At 39.1% G+C, this 21,099-nt stretch overlaps 4 protein-coding genes and 1 pseudogene across 6 annotated transcripts in view; all 5 read left to right on the top strand.

Annotated features, from left to right (window-relative positions):
• LOC144026406 (uncharacterized) overlaps positions 1-7,122 on the top strand; it is a 115,358-nt pseudogene extending 108,236 nt beyond the window's left edge. Inside the window, exons 17-30 of the transcript XR_013285129.1 lie at positions 500-544; positions 699-743; positions 830-910; positions 1,022-1,075; positions 1,363-1,437; positions 1,513-1,539; positions 1,624-1,683; positions 2,152-2,223; positions 2,310-2,336; positions 2,423-2,476; positions 2,656-2,742; positions 2,907-3,005; positions 3,304-3,342; positions 4,906-7,122. The product of XR_013285129.1 is annotated as an uncharacterized LOC144026406 (transcript). The remainder of the gene's footprint in view (positions 1-499; positions 545-698; positions 744-829; positions 911-1,021; positions 1,076-1,362; positions 1,438-1,512; positions 1,540-1,623; positions 1,684-2,151; positions 2,224-2,309; positions 2,337-2,422; positions 2,477-2,655; positions 2,743-2,906; positions 3,006-3,303; positions 3,343-4,905) is intronic.
• Positions 7,123-8,343: 1,221 nt separating this feature from the next.
• On the top strand, positions 8,344-11,649 carry rack1 (receptor for activated C kinase 1). The gene is made up of 8 exons (XM_077532503.1): positions 8,344-8,574; positions 9,024-9,195; positions 9,612-9,759; positions 10,335-10,430; positions 10,635-10,745; positions 10,884-11,024; positions 11,223-11,333; positions 11,541-11,649. Exons 1-8 carry the CDS (start codon positions 8,466-8,468, stop codon positions 11,604-11,606), a joined length of 954 nt encoding a protein of 317 aa, XP_077388629.1. The 5' UTR covers positions 8,344-8,465; the 3' UTR covers positions 11,607-11,649.
• Positions 11,650-11,987: 338 nt separating this feature from the next.
• LOC144025848 (nucleoside diphosphate kinase homolog 5-like) lies at positions 11,988-14,207 on the top strand. The gene is given in 6 exon segments (XM_077532211.1): positions 11,988-12,288; positions 12,375-12,571; positions 12,836-12,890; positions 12,892-12,940; positions 13,021-13,139; positions 13,240-14,207. Coding segments are annotated over 6 exon segments (630 nt in total). The 5' UTR covers positions 11,988-12,162; the 3' UTR covers positions 13,324-14,207.
• Positions 14,208-14,532: 325 nt separating this feature from the next.
• On the top strand, positions 14,533-16,182 carry LOC144025301 (nucleoside diphosphate kinase homolog 5-like). Its single transcript, XM_077531124.1, has 5 exons — positions 14,533-14,798; positions 15,299-15,495; positions 15,657-15,757; positions 15,839-15,951; positions 16,031-16,182. Exons 1-5 carry the CDS (start codon positions 14,637-14,639, stop codon positions 16,112-16,114), a joined length of 657 nt encoding a protein of 218 aa, XP_077387250.1. The 5' UTR covers positions 14,533-14,636; the 3' UTR covers positions 16,115-16,182.
• A 723-nt stretch (positions 16,183-16,905) lies between these two features.
• LOC144025300 (heterogeneous nuclear ribonucleoprotein A/B-like) lies at positions 16,906-21,057 on the top strand. 2 transcript variants are annotated; one of them, XM_077531123.1, is made up of 9 exons: positions 16,906-17,040; positions 18,087-18,265; positions 18,631-18,799; positions 18,884-19,042; positions 19,151-19,282; positions 19,350-19,446; positions 19,542-19,715; positions 19,820-19,902; positions 20,308-21,057. In XM_077531123.1, the coding sequence occupies exons 2-8, from the start codon at positions 18,102-18,104 to the stop codon at positions 19,885-19,887; spliced, it is 963 nt and encodes a 320-aa protein (XP_077387249.1). In that variant the 5' UTR covers positions 16,906-17,040; positions 18,087-18,101; the 3' UTR covers positions 19,888-19,902; positions 20,308-21,057. The 2 variants fall into 2 exon arrangements, with proteins under 2 accessions (XP_077387249.1, XP_077387247.1); XM_077531121.1 differs by lacking the exon at positions 16,906-17,040 and adding an exon at positions 17,532-17,698.
• The last annotated feature ends 42 nt before the right edge of the window (positions 21,058-21,099 follow it).

Raw genomic sequence — 21,099 nt, 5'->3', positions numbered from 1 at the left:
TTAATATTGTGTATCCCTGTTGGAATTAGGTGCCTAGTTTAAGGGAGTCAGTCGTCACTCCTCAAGTAGCGTACAGTTGCAATTTGAGGTGATGTTGAAAAGCATTGTATTATATTGAGAGGTGTTTCTAATACAGTATTTGTGATGCCTTATAATCCGTTATATAGAATAGAAAAAATATTACAACCAACTCCATGATGCACTGCAGCTTTACATCTGAGCAAAGTTCAACCACAATAAGTTGAGATAACATTTTATTAGTCCCATATTAACATATTGCTAAATAATTAGCTTCTATGCTCCTTTAAAGGAGAGCACAGTATGGGCCTGGGAAAAAAACTGCACAATATACTATTCTGTTTAGTGTATTTCATAGCGACTGGCTCCAGTTAGCAAGTTTACCTCTAACCAGCTAACAAGATGAACATGGCAAAAAAGTTTCAAAATGGTAGCTAGCCAAAAGCATAACGAAACCTTCTTTTGTTGCTTGTTTCACCAGGGCCCACCTGGACCACCTGGCCCCCCAGGTCTCCAAGGAGAAAAGGTATTATCAATCATCATTATTATCGTCCTGCAAACCAAGTGTTGCTCTGCCCAGATTTAGCAATAAGACGAATTACACTTTGGTAGCTTTCTTAAAAGCTGATTTGGGTCATATTCATTACTTAAGAATGTTTTTTTTTTTTTTTTTGTTTCAGGGGGAGCTTGGTTTACCTGGTCCAGCCGGGGTGGATGGGGAGAAGGTGCGCAAAAGAAAGTTCTGAAATACTGTCAGTCGTTTTTTGGCTGTTCACTATTACAAATCTGTCTACTTTGTTTTCCCCATCAGGGCCCTAAAGGTGATGTGGGTGAAATAGGACCACAAGGAGAAAGAGGAGAAAAGGGAGAGATGGGCCTTTCTGGGCCTACGGTATGTTGTGAGCAAATGCACTTCAATTAATTAGGTGTACTTGCACAGAACACTGATATCCAATAGAAGATCTATATCGGCAATTCTTTCAATTTGGGCTTTGTCATACAGGGCATGGATGGACAGAAAGGAGAAAAGGGTGACTGCAGACTGGATGACAACTTGGTCAGTGGACTTGATTTGTTGTCATTAAAGTGTCATTGATATGTTTAAATATTTACTTAAAATGGAATTAAGATTCCTACGAAGTTGAATATTAATATTGAGAGATGCTTTCGAGGGTTCTTTTAAATGTCAAAATATTTGGAAACGTCACAACTTCCGTTCCATCACATGCCACTAAATGAAGCGTTTTTCTAGCAGTAGTGTACTTGACTCACATTCATCTACTGCGATTGACCGATTGCGAATGATGTCACATAGTGTGATCCCTTGACTTTTTATGCGATCAGGTTCAAATGATATCCCAGCCAGGCCCTCCTGGTCCACCAGGTCCACCGGGAGTTCCTGGGTCACCTGGATCCATGGTGAGTCCTTTTTTCATTATTGCAAGCAGCACAATAAATTCAAGCAATCATAGATTCACATAAAATGTTTTTCAGGGGCTGCATGGAATGCCTGGTCCAAAGGTGAGCATGCAAGGAAACCTCTCAGTTATTCGGTGGCTGATGTGTCATAATGTTTGGTGTTTTCGCTACTGTATTGCAATGCAGGGAGAGCCAGGATTTGGGATAAAGGGGGAGAGAGGAGACACCGGTTTTCCAGGACCTAAAGTGAGTAACACCAAGCCGATTCAAACATGTTAACTCATTCACTCGCAGCCATTTTCACTGAAGCAAGCAAGCTCCTTCGCTCCCGGCTGTTTTACTGGATTTTGACTGTTTTTCCAAGGCCCAAAGAATAGTGGAACCGGCCAAAAGAAAGATTAGAGTCTCTTATTTCATCAGAAAAAAAAGTATATTTGTATCTGTTTCCATTTTGCAGCAATTAGCATTAGAATGTAGCTAAGTTTCATCATTATTCACAAACCAGTTTAAAACACTGGAAAAAAAGAGCTTGTTGCAACATGGCCCTCGTTGATCTCTTATACTCTGCTGCCACATGCTGGCCATTTTTTGTAATGTTTTTGGGACCATGGCGATATTTAAAATATGAAGTTTTTATACGTTTTTGGGAGCAAATGAGTTAAGGAAACAGACATATTGCAGCAATGGTAATGTGCTTATGTTCTATAATCGCAGGGATTGGACGGCCTTCATGGTTCACCTGGGTCTCCGGGCCTCGTGGGTCTTCCAGGGGCCAAAGGAGAAAAAGTAGGCAGTTGACCACATCCACAATTTGAACATCTATCAATGTAAAACTTCACACTAAGCAATTTGTCATGTGGATCTGTTCACAGGGCAGGCCAGGGGAACCCGGACTTGACGTGAGTGTCTAAGAATTTAAATTGGATCATTTCTAATTATCCTGCATAGAAGCTGCACTCTGACCTCTTTGTTGATCTTTTTGCAGGGTTTCCCAGGCCTCATGGGAGAGAGAGGTGACAGGGGGGAACGAGGAGATAAGGTTGGCACAAAAAAAATAAATAAATAAAAAATCCAGAAATGTTTTCACAAGGAGCAGAACCAGTGATATTTTTATTGACACGTCAATATTTCATACAACAGCACATACAGACATTACAACAAATCTCAAGACTTGTACATGTCGGTTGCCTTTAGTAACCCTGTTTTGTTTTCATGCAGGGTGACAGAGGAAGTGTTGGAAAGAGAGGACTGAAGGGTCAGAAGGGAGAACAGGGTCCTCCAGGCCTGGACCAACCCTGTCCTGTGGTACGACACCGCCATCCATATTACTGACCGCTACTTAATATATCACTCGTGGATTACTTTTTTTTTCCCTGTTTCTCATGTTCAAATTTCAATTTTCCAATTTTCTTCTGCTCTGTAAGTTTCTTCATCCAAGTTGTGAATGTGTAACTGGCTCTTGCTAACAGGATTGTGATGACAAAAAAGATCTCACTGTGGAAGGAGCACTTTCTTCTCCTCCACCTCCTCTTCTTCCTCCTTCCGCCCCTGTGGCCCCTTGTCCTGTGGTACAGTATCACTGCTCTTTCCTCCACTGTACTTTGGCTATATGTGTGTGTTAATCTCATTTGTGGGTCTTTGTCGACTTTGTTGAACCCTGTTGCTTGCATGGTGACACTGATAAAGGTTAGTTATTCTTAGGGAACAGCCTTTTTCAAATAAACCATTATTTGGTATTGTCAGAGGGACTATATAAATACCTTGCATTTGAACGGGGGGGTGTAGACTTTTAATATCCACTGTAATAATGCAGCAACATTTTAACTTTGTGTTAATGAACATTTATCTGTTGTTGTTACTGTGCAGGGACATGATGGGCTGCCCATACCAGGCTGCTGGCACAAGGTGAGAAATCTAACAGTGCATACGTACAGCACGTTTACCATGAAAATATTAGCCTTAATTACAACTAACTGGGATAATGAAAAATCCTAGTTTCAATGACGTTGTGTAAAACTCAAATGAAAACGGAATGCAATGATTTGCAAAAGCGAAATTCAATTCACTCAATAAGTTGGGTCAAAATTAACCTAAATTGGGTCAAAATGGTTCGATACAACTTTTTTGGGTTATTCAATTAACCCAAAATGTTGGGTCAAATGAAAAATAATCCACAAAATAACCAAAAATGGATTGCTTTGTGGGTTATTAATTTAGTTTGAATGAACCGACCCAACTTTTTGAGTTATTGAACCCTAAGAAATTGGTCGATTCATTTCGGACCCAATTCAATCAGGTTATTCAGTTGGCCTAAAAAGTTGAATAACCCACAAAACAACCTAAAAAAAAAAAAAAAAAGATTTGCTTTATGGATTATTAATTTAATTGGACCCAATGTTTTGGGTTACGGTAAATAACTGTAAAAGTTGGGTCAGTTCATTTCTGACCCAATTCAAGTAACAGGTTATTCAATTAATGCAAAATGTTGTCAAATAACTCGTAAAGTTGGGTTGGCTCATTTTTTACACAATTTGGGTTATTTTTGACCCAACTGTTTTTAGATTTTGTTTTGTTTTGTTTTGTTTTGTTTTGTTTTGTTTTGCTTTGTTTTGCTTTGCTTTGCTTTGCTTTGCTTTGCTTTGCTTTGCTTTGATGTGCTGTGCTGTGTTGTGTTGTGCTGTGTTGTGTTGTGTTGTGTTGTGTTGTGTTGTGTTGTGGTGTGGTGTGTTGTGTTGTGTTGTGTTATGTTATAAATACCCCCATTCCAGCTTTTTTGGAACTTGTGGCAGAGTGAATATTAAAAACAAACAAACAAAAAAAGTATCAGTTTGAACATTAAACAGCTTGGCTTTGTATAATATTATAACTAGTCGAAAAAAGTTTGCAAATCATTGTATCATTTTCTTTTTTACGTTTTATACAACATCCCAACTTCTTTGAAATTGGGATGTTGTTTAAAACGTAATGCACTCAAGTCCACTGCTTAACACAGGGATCATTTACATGCATAGTGCTAACATTTGCACATTTTAATGAGTGAGTTTAAATCAAATGGATCAAAACTAATAATGTGATTAATAAGCAACTAATCTTGTATCCCCTCTATTCTTCTTTTGCAGTGATGACTATGACTAACCAGCAGCATGGAACCTGTACATATTGTTTTGGCATATATTGCAACTGATTACCAACAACATTTCATTTGTATTTTTTTTTAAATAAACATTTTTATATAATATATTGAAACATGGACAACTCGGCAGTATTGTAAGAACTCAAGAAAACCATGCTTTAACCGAAGAAAAACTGAACTGGAAGCGGGACTCTTTAAAGGGCAGTGTGCTGAAGTCTAACTGCCTTACTAACCAAGTCTGACTTACCCTGGCTTGATGGATGCTTGAATAGATCTCTGCAGTGGCTGATGAAGGAGTGTGCATCACTCTTTTCGTCCTCTCTGTTTTCTGAAAGGAGGAGATGGCCAGGCAGAAGATTAAACGCAAGCGTCTTATTCAGCCTTGAAGGCGAGCGGGAGGGCCTGCTGGGGAAAAGGACATTTAAAGAGGGGCCTTTATGGAGCAGAGCACACCCTACCCTGCACAGCCTCTGTGTCTTACTGAACAATTAAATCCTCCGATATGGAAAGTCTCCTGGAGGGGTCGACAAATCCACTTCCGCAATGCCCTGGAAGCTCTCTGCTGATGATGTGGTGTGACGTCACTGGCACATAGGGAAGGATTTACAGCACGTTATGATTTTAGTCATCACTTGTTTGGCTATGTAGTGAAGATCTTCCCAAATTAACTGCATAATCATAACCCATGTTGTAGATGAATAGAAATAGCTTTTCAAGCACTCTTTTATAGGCTGTCTACTGTTTTTTTTTTCCTTTTTATTTTCCAACACACATGGAAATGTGTGTTGTCATGTTGCGTTTTGCATTCCTATGCATTGCCATGTTTATTGATCGATTTGAAGGAGCCGTTACAGTATTCATAGTAAACCAATGCATCATTCAATGGAGCTAATCAGCTTCATAATTTTATTGGTCGAGTTTTAATTACTTTAAACTGGCGTTACCACATGTAATTCAGTTTGACTGATTATGGTCATTTAATACCAGATGAAGACATTTTTATTCTTTCTTGCTGCTGATTTAAATGTGTGTTCTTTGTATGATTTTTTTTTAGTTTTTTTTTTAGTAATTTTAAACTGTTTTTTTTTTTTTTTTTTAGTCATTTTAAACTGATTACTGACCGACTAAACTATTTTTTTTTGGTGAAATGTCCACCAACTTTTTTGTTTGGAATTCAGTTTGATATAGTAATCTTACACTGGCTTTGAATGCCGTTTATGTTGCCATCTTGTGGGCTCTGTTTGAATTGTCATGAAAACGTTTTAGTCCCAGCGGTAAAAGGACTTTTTTTTTTTTTTTTAAGTGTTGTTCCGATACCGGTATCGGCATCGGCAAGTATTAACAAGTAACTTGCCGATACCATTATTTCGGATGCTAATATAGGACTTTGGATCCAGCTTCTTGTGTTTTGCTTGTGCACAACATTCATAAATGTGTGATATTTTCACTGGATGCCGAGCCAAGATATACTATTGGTCCTTGACTGCTCTGAATCAATGGCAGGGCAGATTTTTCATGCTGGGGAAGAAAAAAAAACAAAAAATAAATAGGTATCGGTACAGTATCGGCCGATACTGCAAAACTGTGTATCGGTATCGGGGGCCAAAAACAACACTACTTTTATTGGTGTATTTTTTGTCTTTGCTACACTTAGCTGGACTTATGTATTTGCCAAGTTTATTTATATGTGCCACAATGATTTAAAGATACAGGATAAACACAATTATTTTGCTACATGTACACAAAACAGAGAGGACACCAACAGAACTATGTTATTGTGAATGGGAAACTACATTTCACCTTCTTGAACATCAGTAAACCAGTCATTTTGGAAATTGTTAACTTTCTGAATTGCTATGCAGGTGTAATAGTCCCTTGTGTACTTCAATAGATGACAAATAGGAAGTTCAAATACTAGTTAATTATTTTTATTTGTACAACTTTGGCTGCAGTTTGTTCAAAAGAAAATGGATAGATGACCTACTTTTGACTGTCTGACTTCTTTTTTTCTTCATCGGTAGTCATTGCATTGAAATGTCACCAAAGCAAGTAATACAAGCTTTATACATGTGCCAATTTTCTATACTGACATAACCAACAACAAAAAAAATCATAGCAGGATTTGTAGATTCAAGTGATCTACTTGTGCATAAACCTTCATGTATGTAGTTGTATTTGAAAGGTTTTCTTAATATGAGAAGCTTCCCGTAAGCTAACATCAGAAATGCTAACTCAAACCAGTTTACAGTCGCTGTAAAGCATAAAGTGTTGCCTTTTGACTGGAAGCTGTGTGGTTGTCTTACAATTAACATAGGACAAGGCTTTCTTTTGCAGGTTCTATCAGTTTTAAGGCTTAACAGAGTCAGTAATTAGCACAATGTCTAGATTCTTTGGTGTTGTAGCCAATAATATCACAGTATTAGCTTGACTTTGTGAGAATGTTTGGTTGTGTATTTGGTTGTAAATGAATTAAGCTATTTTTGTAATTGTTTAAATATATGTTTAATTTGGGTCAATTTAACATGGCTGAAATAAAGTATGGTTTTATGCTTGCCTTGTCCCTTGTGTCATACATATTTCATTTGATTTAACATAGACATATTTGCCTTACGCTGCAGCTGCAGCCATTGCTATATTTTAGTTTGGGTTCATGCAGACAAGATGTGGGAGCATGTTAAGACCCTTGAAGATGTTATTTTAAATACTGTATTCTCGCACAAATATGCGATGACAAGGATATCAAAGGTAAACTGGTCTCAATTTCCCAAATGTATTTAAGCTAACGGGGCAATACAGGTCATCTTTTTTGAGGGTTTTTTTCTTATTCTTCTTTCATTTTATTCCATGATGGATTTTTAAGTTAAATTTTAATTCATGCAAATGGAAGTGGGGTTTTTTTGTGTTTTTTTTTAATGTTATCCTAATTCGTTAGTTATCAAAATATTTTCACCAAGTACCACCTTAAAAAAAGGCTCTTTATGTACCACCATTATGAATAACATTAAAATACAGTAGCCGTTGTTTTACCGCTTATATTTATTATTATTATTATTATTATTATTATTATTATTATTATTGGTAAGCCATTTTAGCATCATGCACAGTTTCAACATTAACACCGTACTTATGAAAATTATCAAAGAATGTGCCTAAATGATTTAATTAAAGCATGGCACACAAAATAAATTAAAAATTGTGCCTACATAAATGCTTTAAAACAAACAGTTCCATACGTAAACTGTACATAAAGGCAGTGATTCTATTGCCTGCCACTGGAGGGAGCTGGTATACCATATCACATTTTAACAATCACTTCAAAAAGAAAGAAAGAAAGAAAGAAAGAAAGAAAGAAAGAAAGAAAGAAAGAAAGAAAGAAAGAAAGAAAGAAAGTTAAATAGCATCTGAAATGTATTGTTTTTCAGCTTGGTCCAATGGTCATAAAACATAAACAAATACATGAACTATTTTAGATCACTGATTCTCAACCACTAGTCCGAAAATTATAACACAATTTTATTTTTCTATCGATGACAAATGCACTACCACTAGCAGGCAGTAAAGTACACATGCGGTGCCATTCATACAACAGAATCACAGTCCCAGTTTTCACTTAAAACGTCATGAAATAACCTTTATTTACCACAATAAATGGCACTTAAACATTATTTATTTTTTACCAGTCAAGTGCGTGAACAATAATCATTGTTTACTGTCGCTGCTCGATTATCTCCAAACTTCCCAGAATCCTTTGCTGCCTTCTCACCCCTCATAGTTTTTGCATCCGGGTCTCAACTTCCTTTTTCTCCGTGCCCAGATGCAATGAGGACCTAGGTAAACTTGGACATCTGAAAATCCGATTCCATCCTTGTAGAAGGCATCACCGATCGACGCCAAAATGACCGAGCAGATGACAGTGAGGGGTACCCTAAAGGGGCACAGTGGATGGGTCACCCAAATCGCCACTACGCCTCAATATCCCGACATGATTCTGTCGGCGTCCCGAGGTGAGGTTCCCCCGCCGGTTTTGCCAACATGGCTGCGTTAGCAATAGGCGACGAGCGAGCTCAGCTGGTTGTCTTGGCGTAAAAAAAAATAAAAAAGCACAATGCTTTTGGGAGTGGGTGTAAAAGGTATTCTGTCGTTAAAAGTATGACATTACTGTATCTAGTTATTTAGCCTGACATTAGTGGGCAGACGTGAGGAAAGCGTTTGTTAGCCGCGTTAGCTACTAACTAGTGGCACCTGTAACTGGCTGTAAAAAGAAGGACTGGCGATCTTCGAAATTTTCTTGTAGAAATTTGAAGCTACCACAAGAAGTGCAACGCATCGTTTAAAATCAAAAGTTTAGAGATGTTGATCTCACTTTAGCATTTCAAGCTAACGTGCGTCCAGTGTACTTCCTGAGTAAAAGGTATCTACCCTAAACTTAAGACTTCTTATTTCTTCCTCACAGACAAGACCATCATCATGTGGAAGCTGACCCGTGATGAAACCAACTATGGCATCCCCCAGCGATGCTTGAAAGGCCACTCTCACTTTGTTAGCGATGTGGTCGTCTCCTCTGATGGCCAGTTTGCACTGTCTGGAGCCTGGGATGGCACCCTCCGCCTGTGGGACCTTTCCACGTAAATACAAGACGTCAATAAGACATGTGGCTTGTGTAATTAGAGGAATATATGGAACCAGTGATTGTGTTCGTGTCTACTACGCGGATTACATGCTACATTAAGGGGTGTACTTTAAACCTTCAGCCAGTCTGTATTGATTGATCAGTGTATCACACTTTTCCATGGGTTTTGCTGTCCAACTTATGGAAACTTCTTAAGAAAATTCCCTCACGGTATATCTTTTTAAATAATTGGCAAGTTAATCGTTTTTTTGTCTGTCAATAATCTGTATCGGCCTAAAAAAAATGCATATCGGTCGGGCCCTACTTGAAATACTCAGCTTTATTTCATAACGCACTGTAAATAAGGCCTGCTATCGGTAGTTGCACATCCCTGTTATTTTCCTTATCAATTGTTTTGTGACATCTCCACAGTGGCAAGACCACCCGAAACTTTTTTGGACATACCAAGGACGTCCTGAGCGTGGCTTTCTCTGCCGATAACCGTCAGATTGTGTCCGGCTCTCGGGACAAGACCATCAAGCTGTGGAACACGCTCGGAATCTGCAAGTACACTATCCAGGTGGGTGGCTAAAATTGAAACTTTGCAGTCCAATGAAAAACTGGGTTAATTGATTGGAAGCTTCCCGGGTCAGTGATTTGAATATAACACACTTCCAATTAGTTGCTCTATTTCTATTTTTAATCATGCAATTTTTTTTGTATTCAATTAATCATTGGGAAAATGGACTCTATGCACTCATCATTTCCGTAGTTTGGATACTGCGAGGCATGCCAATTTCCGGTCGCTAGTCTAAAGCATAGCGATGCCTGGGCGATGTGGCCAGCACCAGCTTTGACCTATTGAATATGCCGATTACAAAAATCTGCTCCGCGTTAAAACAATTTTTAAAAATGAGATTATTTTTATCCCAGATGGTGTTCTTGTAGCTTAGAATATAAACAAACGGGAAGCTCGCCCAGCTCCATATATTTCTCCAAAAACACATCATGAGCTGCCATGCATAAGGTCCAATGGCAGAATACTCGATTAAGTAAACATTCCATACCTGCTGCCTTACTAACAAGGTCTAATTTCAATTTCAATAATGCTACCGTAGGTAATCAATATTGTTCTTGTTCTTTTTGCCTTTCCAGGATGAGGGCCATTCCGAGTGGGTGTCTTGCGTGCGCTTCTCTCCCAACAGCAGCAACCCCATTATTGTGTCTTGTGGCTGGGACAAGATGGTCAAAGTTTGTATTCTTTTCCTTACAGACTGCTCGTCAGAAATGCATATTTGTACATTTGTCTCTGCCCAGTGATTATTACAAAATTTGCATGTATTGTCTTAGTTTCATGCAGTGATGAAATACTTTTGGTATGAGGGCATAATGCTGTGCAGCATCGTATGAATTGTGTGTGGCCTTTATATTAATGACATTTTTTTTTGCTTCAAGGTGTGGAACCTTGCAAACTGCAAGCTCAAGACAAACCACATTGGCCACACTGGTTACCTGAACACAGTGACCGTCTCTCCTGATGGGTCCCTATGTGCATCTGGTGGGAAGGTAAACATGACACCAGGTTAAGGTGTGGGGTTCAACCAACCATGTTTTTCCACACATCTGCATTTCAGTGATGATGAAGAGGGGGCTTGTGATTGTCTCAGTACAATGACTGGAGTATGTTTGTCTTGTCCTCTTCAGGATGGTCAGGCCATGCTGTGGGACCTGAACGAGGGCAAGCACCTCTACACCCTCGACAGCGGCGCCACCATCAACGCCCTCTGCTTCAGCCCCAACCGTTACTGGCTGTGCGCAGCCACCGGTCCCAGCATCAAGATCTGGGTAAAACTTCAAACTGCTCTCAAAGCCATGTTGGTTGCATTTAAAGTTGCTGTGTGTGACGGTGATGAAACTTCCAATGCCAACTGCAATGATTTGATGATAAAGAGGCTGTTTCTGAGTCATTTGAAAAATGGAGCTTATCTCCTGGTCCAACTACCGTTGTGTGTTAACTGACTAAGGTTGTCTGTATTTCTGCAGGATCTGGAAGGCAAGATTATTGTGGATGAGCTGAAACAGGAGGTGATCAGCACAAACTGCAAGGCCGAACCCCCACAATGCACCTGTCTGGCCTGGTCTGCTGATGGACAGGTACATGCTCGCTTCAGTACAGATGTGTCAAAAAGTGATTGTCCCCCAGTGATTATTCCCATTCACTTCAAACTCTGATGTCCACTGGTGACAGTCCTGCAAATATGAGGGGCCAAATGTAGTATAATTATTTTTTTTTTAGTTGAAATCTTAACATAATTTTAGATTCATATTAACATGTCTCCCTTTTTGTTCCCTTCTGTACAGACCCTGTTTGCTGGCTACACTGACAACCAGATCAGAGTGTGGCAGGTTACTATTGGAACTCGATAAGAACTTTTCATCAAAGTAACTTTGAATAAACTGTTTGAAAGAATCTGTGTGTGGGTTTCATGCTTTGTCAAAAACGTATCCTGACATGAATATCACTATTTGATACAATATATTGTACCAAAATGGCACTGTTGTAAACAGCAGGAATTTCACAATATTGTCCAATCGTTATAGCTGCATTTAAGGTTTTGATATACTAGAAAGTTAAATTTTGCCTCGCTGTCAATTTGTCTTTCCTCTTGAGTGACATTGGTGATCAAATGATTTTTGCAATTTGGTTTTCGCTCCTGGCCTCTAGATGGCAGTGTTGTCCTTCGAGACTCCAATATATGTGAACACAGAATTGTTTCTGTAACCATTTAGGAGTAATTTATGTAAATGTAAATTAGACGTATTAGCGAAAATCAAACGTGGTGGCCCGCCAACTTGTTGAGTGCATAGTATTTGTTTTGTCCTGGGGGCTTGCGGTACGATGTTTACCGTATCCTAGCAACATCATGAACGAGGCTATGTACCAAGAAAGCTGAACGAGCGCTTATGCGTCATTTCGTGTAACATGGACCCCGCTTCGTTTCCTCGTATTCATGTGGAAAGAACTTTGGCGCTCATTAAGCCAGATGCAGTCCATAAAAGTGAAGAGATTGAGGGCATCATTCTGAGAAATGGCTTCTCTATTTTGCAGGTATGGTTCGATGTTGAATTGAAATCATTGTCAACAATTGTGTGCACATTGCAAGATTTGTCTAACAATTCATCTCTGGCATGTAGAAAAGAAATGTGCAGATGACTCCAGAACAGTGCAGTGACTTCTATGCAGAACATTATGGAAAACTCAACTTTCCTAGTTTGACTGCCTACATGAGCTCTGGTCCAATCATTGCCTTGACCCTGGCCCGAGACAATGCGATTGCACACTGGAAATCAATCATTGGACCTGCTAAGATCACAAAAACTCAAGTAGAATGGTGAGCTCCATGAAGTGGTACATTTCAATACCCATTTGACAATTTTTTTTTGTGCTAACCTTTAAATGTACGCAAATGCCTATTTTTCTCCCAATGTGTTTACATCTCGGCAAAAGAGAAAAGAGACTTTTGTATATAGACATAGAAAGAACATTTATATTTTTCCCTTACATTTTAATATTCATTTTCTTACTGTAATTCAGCCTACCAGTCTCTAGTGAGTGTTGATCTTCCTGTGAATGTGTATTTTGATTTTTCTCATAGCCTTCGCGTAAAATATGGCACGTCTGATCTGCAAAACGCTCTACATGGTAGCGATCGAGTCATTTCAGGCTGCTGCCCGAGAGATCCAATTCATGTTCCCCAACAGTAAGTTGCTTACACACACACACCCACACACACGTTTTTTTACATGCAACACTTGCACTTTTAATTGTGTCCATATGCAGCTTTGATTGAGGCTTTTCCCACAAAAGAAGAAACTGAAGAATACCTGGGTCGATATGTGAAAGAAACACTGCTACAAGGACTCACTGAGCTCTGCAAACACAAACCACTGAACCCCTGTGTAAGTAATTAATTTTATTTTAATATTCAAGACAGACAGATTCATTAAACACCATAATGACCTCAGTTCCCTAAAACCTTAACATTGTGTCATTCAATAGGTTTGGCTTGCTGACTGGCTGATCAAAAATAATCCAAATGGGCCTAAAATATGTGATGGAGCTTTTGTACAAGAAGCAAAATGACTGATGAAAAGAAAAAGGATAGTAAAACGATCTATTGATGCTTGTATTTGTCATTGAATAAGGTTAACCTGTTAAAAATCAATACTATGATTACTTTTCAATGTCTGTGACTCACAAGTGACTCATTGTTATAAATTACAAGCACATGTTTGCTGTCTAGAAAATGGGGGATAAATTGTTTTGGACAATATTGCTCATATTTGTCCTCATATAAAATGAACTTCTGGAATGGAAATCTATCAAAAGTGTACGAGTCACTCTCTTCTGTGGCTTTTTCTGACTATGCATGTGATCTTCTCAACTACTGTTGTGCGCTGAGGTAATCTTTGTTTCACATGTTGAGTCTTTGTACGTTTTGACAAATTCTATCTTATACTTAATGTGTGTTCATCTAGCGAAGCAGATGTATTTTTATGTTTATGACTGTCACTCATGCCCTCTGGAAGTTGTGGCTAATGTCACCAACAGTTGTTTAAAGGTTTTTCTTTACAGCTCTCAAATGGTCTCAGTCCTCAATGACAGTTGTTTTCCTTGGTTTACCTATTTGATGTCTATTATTTGTTTTTAATGTACCAAGTGTTGACTATATGGCCAATGTTGATGCATTAATATCAAATCCTCTTTCAGGTTCAAAATAGTTTGTTTTAAAACAAAATATATATGTCATGTTATTCAATTCCAAACGAGTATGAATGTAGTAGCAACTTGCAACATCCCAATTGTGAAACTCATCATAGAAATATGATGCTATTGATAATCTTGGGGCAACAAAACACATGCTATGTTATAGTATTTAAAATGAAAAATTGATGGGTTCAAATAAAAAGTCTCACAAGCAAGATGGAAATATATTTAAAATATATACACCCGATATACATGCATTTCTAAAATCCTAAAACACCACCCAGCAGCTAAATAAACGTCCCACCACTGTTCTGGTTTAATTAAATTTATCAATATCTCATTTTGTTTTCTAAGAAGTTGATCCATAGAATCTGTATGGAGTAAGCCTAATTGAAATACTCACCCGTTCTTCAAAAAAAAACCCTATCATAAAATGAAAATTTGGCAATTATCTTGAACCATGGCACAATGATTCTGTGTGCGTTGTGATTCATTTAAGTAACTCGTCATGTTCACCAGCGAGGGCCGAGCATATTAAACGTCATCAAGTCCGCTACGTTCCAACGACTACGTGACGTCATAAAGTACCTATATCTCAATTGCAAGCTGTTACAGCGTTCATACTGCTTTCAGAATGCAAAAACAAACTTTAAGTCAAGAATTTAAAAAAATATATAATAATTTAGAACATGGAAGATGCGGGTACGTCGGACGGAACGCCTACCGCGGAAGAATTTCAATTCCCTCGTATTTATGTTGAAAGAACTTTGGCGATCATTAAACCGAATGCCATTCAGAAAAGTGAGGAGATAGAGGACATTATTCTGACGTCGGGATTCACAATTTTACAGGTTGGTTTTAGTCAAAAATTGACATGCATGTCTTTCTACTACCAGATGGGGGTGTATTGTGCAAGAAAACGCTAATTCGTGGTATTCAGTGCTAGTTCGAAGTGTAAATATCCAAAACGATATTTTAATTAATTGAACACTCCATATGTCCCAAAAGTCAACTCGAATAGGCTGCTGTTCACCCATCACCATAATGTACATCTATCTATTATGGTACATCTATCTACGATAGATAAGCAGTAAGCCAGTAAAGAAACAAGGATGGCCTTCTTATTTTTAATTATCGTTCATTGTAGATTGGTTGCAAGAAGTCACATGGTTGTACCTTCATGTTCAAAACACTTTATTTATCCCATGGAGCCTTATAGTGATGGTGGCTAACATACACCTGAAGAGGAAAACGTGTGATGAAAATTATCAATCAATCAAAAGTTACTAAGTGAAGTTGCTGTGTTGAACTAAACATTTCACTGACATGCCCAATCCTTCATCCTTGCCAGAGGAGGAAACTTCAACTAAGTCCAGAACAGTGCAGTGACTTCTACACGGAACATCATGGGAAACTAACCTTTCCCAAATTGACAGCGTACATGAGCTCTGGTCCAATCATTGCTTTGACTCTGGCTCGGGACAACGCAATAGCCCACTGGAAGGCCATCATTGGACCTATCAAGGCAGCAGAAACTCATCCAGAAAGGTGTGTTTCATTTGAAATAGGCTTTTTTTTTTCTGGCAGGTTTGTATCTCGGGCATAAGGTACATAAGATGGCTGCTGGTAACAATGCATTGTTATGTTTTGTATGTAAATTATACCAGCTATGGACATTATTTTAAAAGGTTTGAATATTGTTTCCCCAGCCTCCGAGCCAAATATGCCACATCTGAGCTGGAGAACGCTCTCCATGGCAGCGAGTCATTTCATGTGGCAGAGCGAGAGATCAAATTCATGTTCCCAAACAGTAAGAAACACATCCACACTTGTGTGCTGTTTGCATTAAATGCAAAAACTGACTCTGAAATTCTCTCTCTTTTTTTTGTAGCTCTAACTGTTCCCACAAGAGAGGAAACAGAAGAATACCTGAGTCGATATGTCAACCAAACTTTGCTACAAGGACTCACTGAGCTCTGCAAGCACAAACCACTCAACCCCTGTGTAAGTAAAGCTCACCCACATGTATTCGTCACTACTGGATGGCAATGTTTACATGTTACTCCTATTACCCTTTCAATAGGTTTGGCTTGCTGAGTGGCTCATCAAAAACAATCCAAACAAACCTCAAATATGTGATGGAGCTGTTGTGGAAGGAGAAGAATGACATCAGGGAAAAGAGCAAAGAATAATACAGAATATGATGATGCAATAAAATATGACTCTTTAATCATATTGACAACCATGCTTCCACTGAAAAGTGAGCTTCTTTTACAAAAACAGGCAAAAGCAGTCACACCATCTGATCTCCGTTATATGTGTTAAGTATTTCAAAGAATACCCCACCATTTTTAAATTGATTGATTAAATAGTCCGACACTACAACTTTTTTTTTTTTTTTTTTTTTAACTTTACAAAATTATCTCGCGGGCCTCATCCGGCCCGCGGGTCTTATGTTTGACACCACTGCTATAAATTGTATAACAAAGGGATAGATGCAATGTAACATCAAAGATTACAGATTTATAGATTTCACAGGGCAAGGGATTTCTAGAAATAAAGTAAGACTATGGAGTGGGGTTTGTATAAAACAGTTCAGTATGTGAAAGCTCACAGTCAAATTATCACGATTTCCATCTTCCAGTGGCTTAAACTTTTTTTTTTTATGGTAAGTAAGTTTTCTGAACCCATTATCCACATATCACAAATTTGAAGAATAAAAAGCTTGTATGATATAGTTTGTGAATAATTTAGAAAATGACTTAAATTTATTTTATAATGGACGTAATATCGATATGGTTAAAGCCACGTTTTCCCCCTCAAAGTGACGGTTGTATTCAAAGTTTGGCCTCCTGGAGAGAATTTTTTTTTTTTTTCGAGAGAGAGAAATCATCCATCCATCCATTTTCTGAACCGCTTGTTCCTCACACGGGTCGCATTTTCTTTTAAAACGTTCCATATTACGTCACAGACATGAAAGGGTTGTTGCGTAAAGACATTCACAGTGCTTGTATTGATACGATTTGAACGCACACAAACTAGCGTCTACGCTACACACGTGACGCACTTTTCCCGATCTAGAGCACATTTGAGGTATGTTGTTAAAAAATATTCATTTGGTGAAGACGATGCTGGTGTTGCCGGGTTTGCTAAGCAGATGTTAGCCTTTGGTAGAAATTAGCATGTGTCAATGCAGTTAACAGGTTCAGCTCGAAAACCTTCTAATATGGCCGAGTAGACGATACTCAAAATGTCGCCACAGATGCAAAGAAAACATGAAACCACTCCGGCTTTCACTTCCTGTTGCTAGGAGGAGAAGCCATCTTGGAGTTGCCGTCTCATTCATGGGCGAGCTGATGACAAACGGTTTTAGTTTGGGACATAAGACAGTAACAAGGACCATGCGATTATTGTCAAGACATGATGAACGTGGTCAGAATGGTGTACAGAGTCCCGCATCGACATAATAAAAAAATAGAGAGAGAGACAAAATATTCGTGTCATTTGCGTGATAGCTATGAAAAGAAGTCACTGAGTATTTGATTGGCTAGTCTTGTGATTGGCAGCAATGATTGGCCAATCGGGTTAAGTCTCCATCGGAAAGCCGTTTCCCCCCCACTATCGTCTCTAGAAAAACCAACCACGAGTCGTCGTCGTGTGGGAGAATCCATCTTAGAGAGCACTCAGGCTTCGTATTTAGCGGATCTGCGTGGTTTACTTTACATTTTGACCATTTCCATCGAACAAACAAGTAAGTAGATTTTTCGAAAGCATTAGGTTTTACAGTTGTTTTGATGTTAGTAGTTAATGCGAAAATATGACAATTCCTAGGCCCCGATGCGGCTTGTGCGGCCTAACTGCGCGTTACGTAACTGTTAATATGAATAGAACATTCGATTATATTTTATATTCGTGAAACAGATGTTCTGCTTTTCTGTGTTTTATAAGTGCGGTAAACATGGTAGTAATCATGCCGTGCGAACAAACGGCAGTGAAGCTGACCGTTAAGTTGAAGGAGAACCGTGCCGGTCAAAATGGTGGGAAATGCTTGTGCATTGGCAAATGGCTACTAGTTTGCCGCATGCCAAATTATGAAACTCGACGTACGTTAACTATTTTTTTGCCTTGTGCTTTTAAAGGTGTATTATCAAAACATGGCTGAAATCGAGCAACAGTGTCAGTACATGGAGACATCCGAAAACGGCCACGAAGTCGATGACTTTAATGCTGGCCAGGCCGGAGCGAACGCCGACGATTCTCAGAACGGCGGCACTGAGGGTGGTCAAATCGACGCAAGTAAAGGCGAAGAAGATGCAGGGTGAGTATTAAAATCTAATCCTGAATTGACGTATTTGGTCACTTGGGTCCTTTGCCGTGTTTCTTTGTTCAACCGGCCTTTGTTGGCGCCATGTGGCGTGCGAGTGGGGGATGGGCGCAGTGCGTAAGGCTAATCCATCAAGAAATGTTTTAGCAGAATTGCATACGGAATCCTCCATGAATATGTCCCGTTTAAAAATAAATAGCTAATTAAAACCAAATATCCAGTGTACTTGTGTAAATGAATGTTCTCCAACAGTGTATGATTACACCCCCACATGCCCTTACCATCCCCCCAAGCAGTGTCAAAGTACCTTTTAGGAGGGCCGCCTGCATCAAATGACCCCATTTTTCTCTTGCATTCAGGAAAATGTTTGTTGGTGGCCTTAGCTGGGACACAACCAAGAAGGATCTTAAAGATTACTTCACCAAGTTTGGCGAGGTGTCGGACTGCACCATCAAAATTGACCAGCAGACCGGCAGGTCACGAGGATTTGGTTTCATTCTTTTCAAAGAAGCATCCAGCGTAGACAAGGTGAGTAGTGGCGGTCGCAATGAAGTTGATTTGTTTTGCACACTTGATGCAAGTAACGTTGTGACTCTTTATTTATATTGTAAGGTTCTTGACCAGAAGGAACACAGGCTGGATGGGCGACAGATTGACCCTAAGAAAGCTATGGCCATGAAGAAAGATCCAGTCAAGAAAATCTTTGTAGGGGGGCTTAACCCAGACACAGCAAAGGAGGTTATCGAGGATTACTTCAAAGCATATGGAGAAGTATGATCTTAAATTTGACACTGCCACATGAATAGAATTAACTGTTGAAATATGAAAATACAAATTTTTCCCCCCCTTTTTATTTTTTATTTTTTTATTTTTATATAGATTGAGACAATTGAGCTTCCTCAAGATCCAAAGAGTGAAAAGAGGAGGGGTTTTGTATTCATCACCTTTCAAGATGAGGCTCATGTCAAAAAAGTCATGGAGAAAAAGTATCACACTGTTGGTGGCAGCAAGGTGAGCTAATATTTTCTTTCAAGTCTAATAGTTCACTCTGATTTACTGATGTCGTATGTTGTCACAGTGTGAAATAAAAATAGCCCAACCCAAAGAGGTCTACCAGCAGCAGCAGTACGGCGCTCGTGGAGGATACGGCGGTGCGCGTGGCAGGGGCCGTGGAGGTAAGTGCTCAACCCATGAAAGGATCAGTTCCAGGGCTGTGCTTTTGTGTAGAGGAGTTGGAAACATGGCTACATTTTTGTTTATTTTTTTCTAGGCCAGGGTCAGAACTGGAATCAAGGCGGTGGCGGTTACTACAACAACTGGGGCCAAGGTGGTTACAACCAGAACTATGGAGGCTACGGCCAGCAAAACTATGGCGGCTATGGAGGCTATGGAGGCTATGACTACTCTGCTGGTTATTACGGCTATGGGGGTGGCTACGATTACAGTAAGCGATAAGCGCCCCCGAGGGAAAGCGCAAATGGGAGAAGCGTATTTTCTTGGTCCTCCATGTTGTACAGAACTCAAGTCCCTTTTTCTCTTGTCCTCCAGACCAGGGCAATACAAGCTATGGGAAATCTCCAAGACGTGGCCACCCGAGTAGCTACAAGCCATACTGATCACACGTAGTGCAGGTATGCATTTTTGCATCATCCGTGGTAGTATGAGACTCTAGCTCCTCTTACCATTGGTGCCTTCTTGACTCCCCCCCAAAGACCTCCATCTATTCAAATTCCATTCCAACATTGTGGTGGGGGCTAGTGTAGATTGTTTGATGGGGTCTGGATCCATTCCACCTATCATCTTAAGATGCATCCCTACAAACACTACTTGATCGATAAGGGTTGAGCTGGTGGTGGTTGAGAATAGGACGTTTCACCTTGGTGTTAATTGCTTCAGGTTCTGTTCACCCCCGAAAAGTCTTTTTGTCCATTCACTGACTCGTTTAACTCATTCATGCACCTGTTTTGTCTTTCTGTAACTGCTTGCCACATTTGGTTTATTCTCAGTAACGTTAAGCAACGTGTTTTTCTCTTAAGGTCTAACGTAAATAAGAAAAGAGATCCATGGTCTGACCACAACGAACATGGGCTCTGGCTTTTCCTTTGGAGTTGGCAGAAATTTGGACTCATGCTCCATTTGTACAGATCAAGTGAGGAATTGGGGAAGCAAATGTCACTTTTTCCACTTTTTATTTTATATTGTTTTGTGTCCATTTACATTTCCAGTGATGGAAGTGTTATTTTTACTGTACTTTTTGGTACCTTTTTGAATCTAATGTTATTGTATGGTTGTATTTTTACATGTCTACTGGATTTACAAACCGGAGCAAGAGCTTTTAAAGCTCAGAAATAAAACAATTTAGTTTTTTTTTTTTTTTTTTTTTTCCCTTTCAGTGTTTCTAGATCTTTAGTTATGTTCTCCCGTGCTGACTGTTGGATGCAAGTTGCATGGCTTCGGAGGATGTGGGGTTAGATAAATTTAAGGGATTGAAACCAATCAAAGGGTTCATTTGTAAGCATGTTAAAAGAATTTGCAGATGGCCTAGTAGAGTAAGACAACCAGCATTTGTTTTTTGTGTTCTTTTGTTTCATCTTATTTTTTTGGTTTTATGGAGATCTTCCCCGATCGTGTCTGCAATTTTAAGTGGCTTTACTAGTGTAATACAACTCAACGCAAGCCTGTTAAATGTAAAGAGGGTACCCCCTCTCTCTCACTGGATACTCATTCCTCTAGTGTCTTGGGCAAATTGGTAGAAATAAAAACTTTTGGTTTATATTACAAATGGATCTATTTGTTATTATTTGTAAAGTTAATGTTAAATGTCTTGT

Source organism: Festucalex cinctus, chromosome 9 (genome assembly GCF_051991245.1).
Source record: "Festucalex cinctus isolate MCC-2025b chromosome 9, RoL_Fcin_1.0, whole genome shotgun sequence".
Lineage (NCBI taxonomy): Eukaryota > Metazoa > Chordata > Actinopteri > Syngnathiformes > Syngnathidae > Festucalex > Festucalex cinctus.
This window is presented reverse-complemented; position numbering and strand designations above follow the sequence as displayed.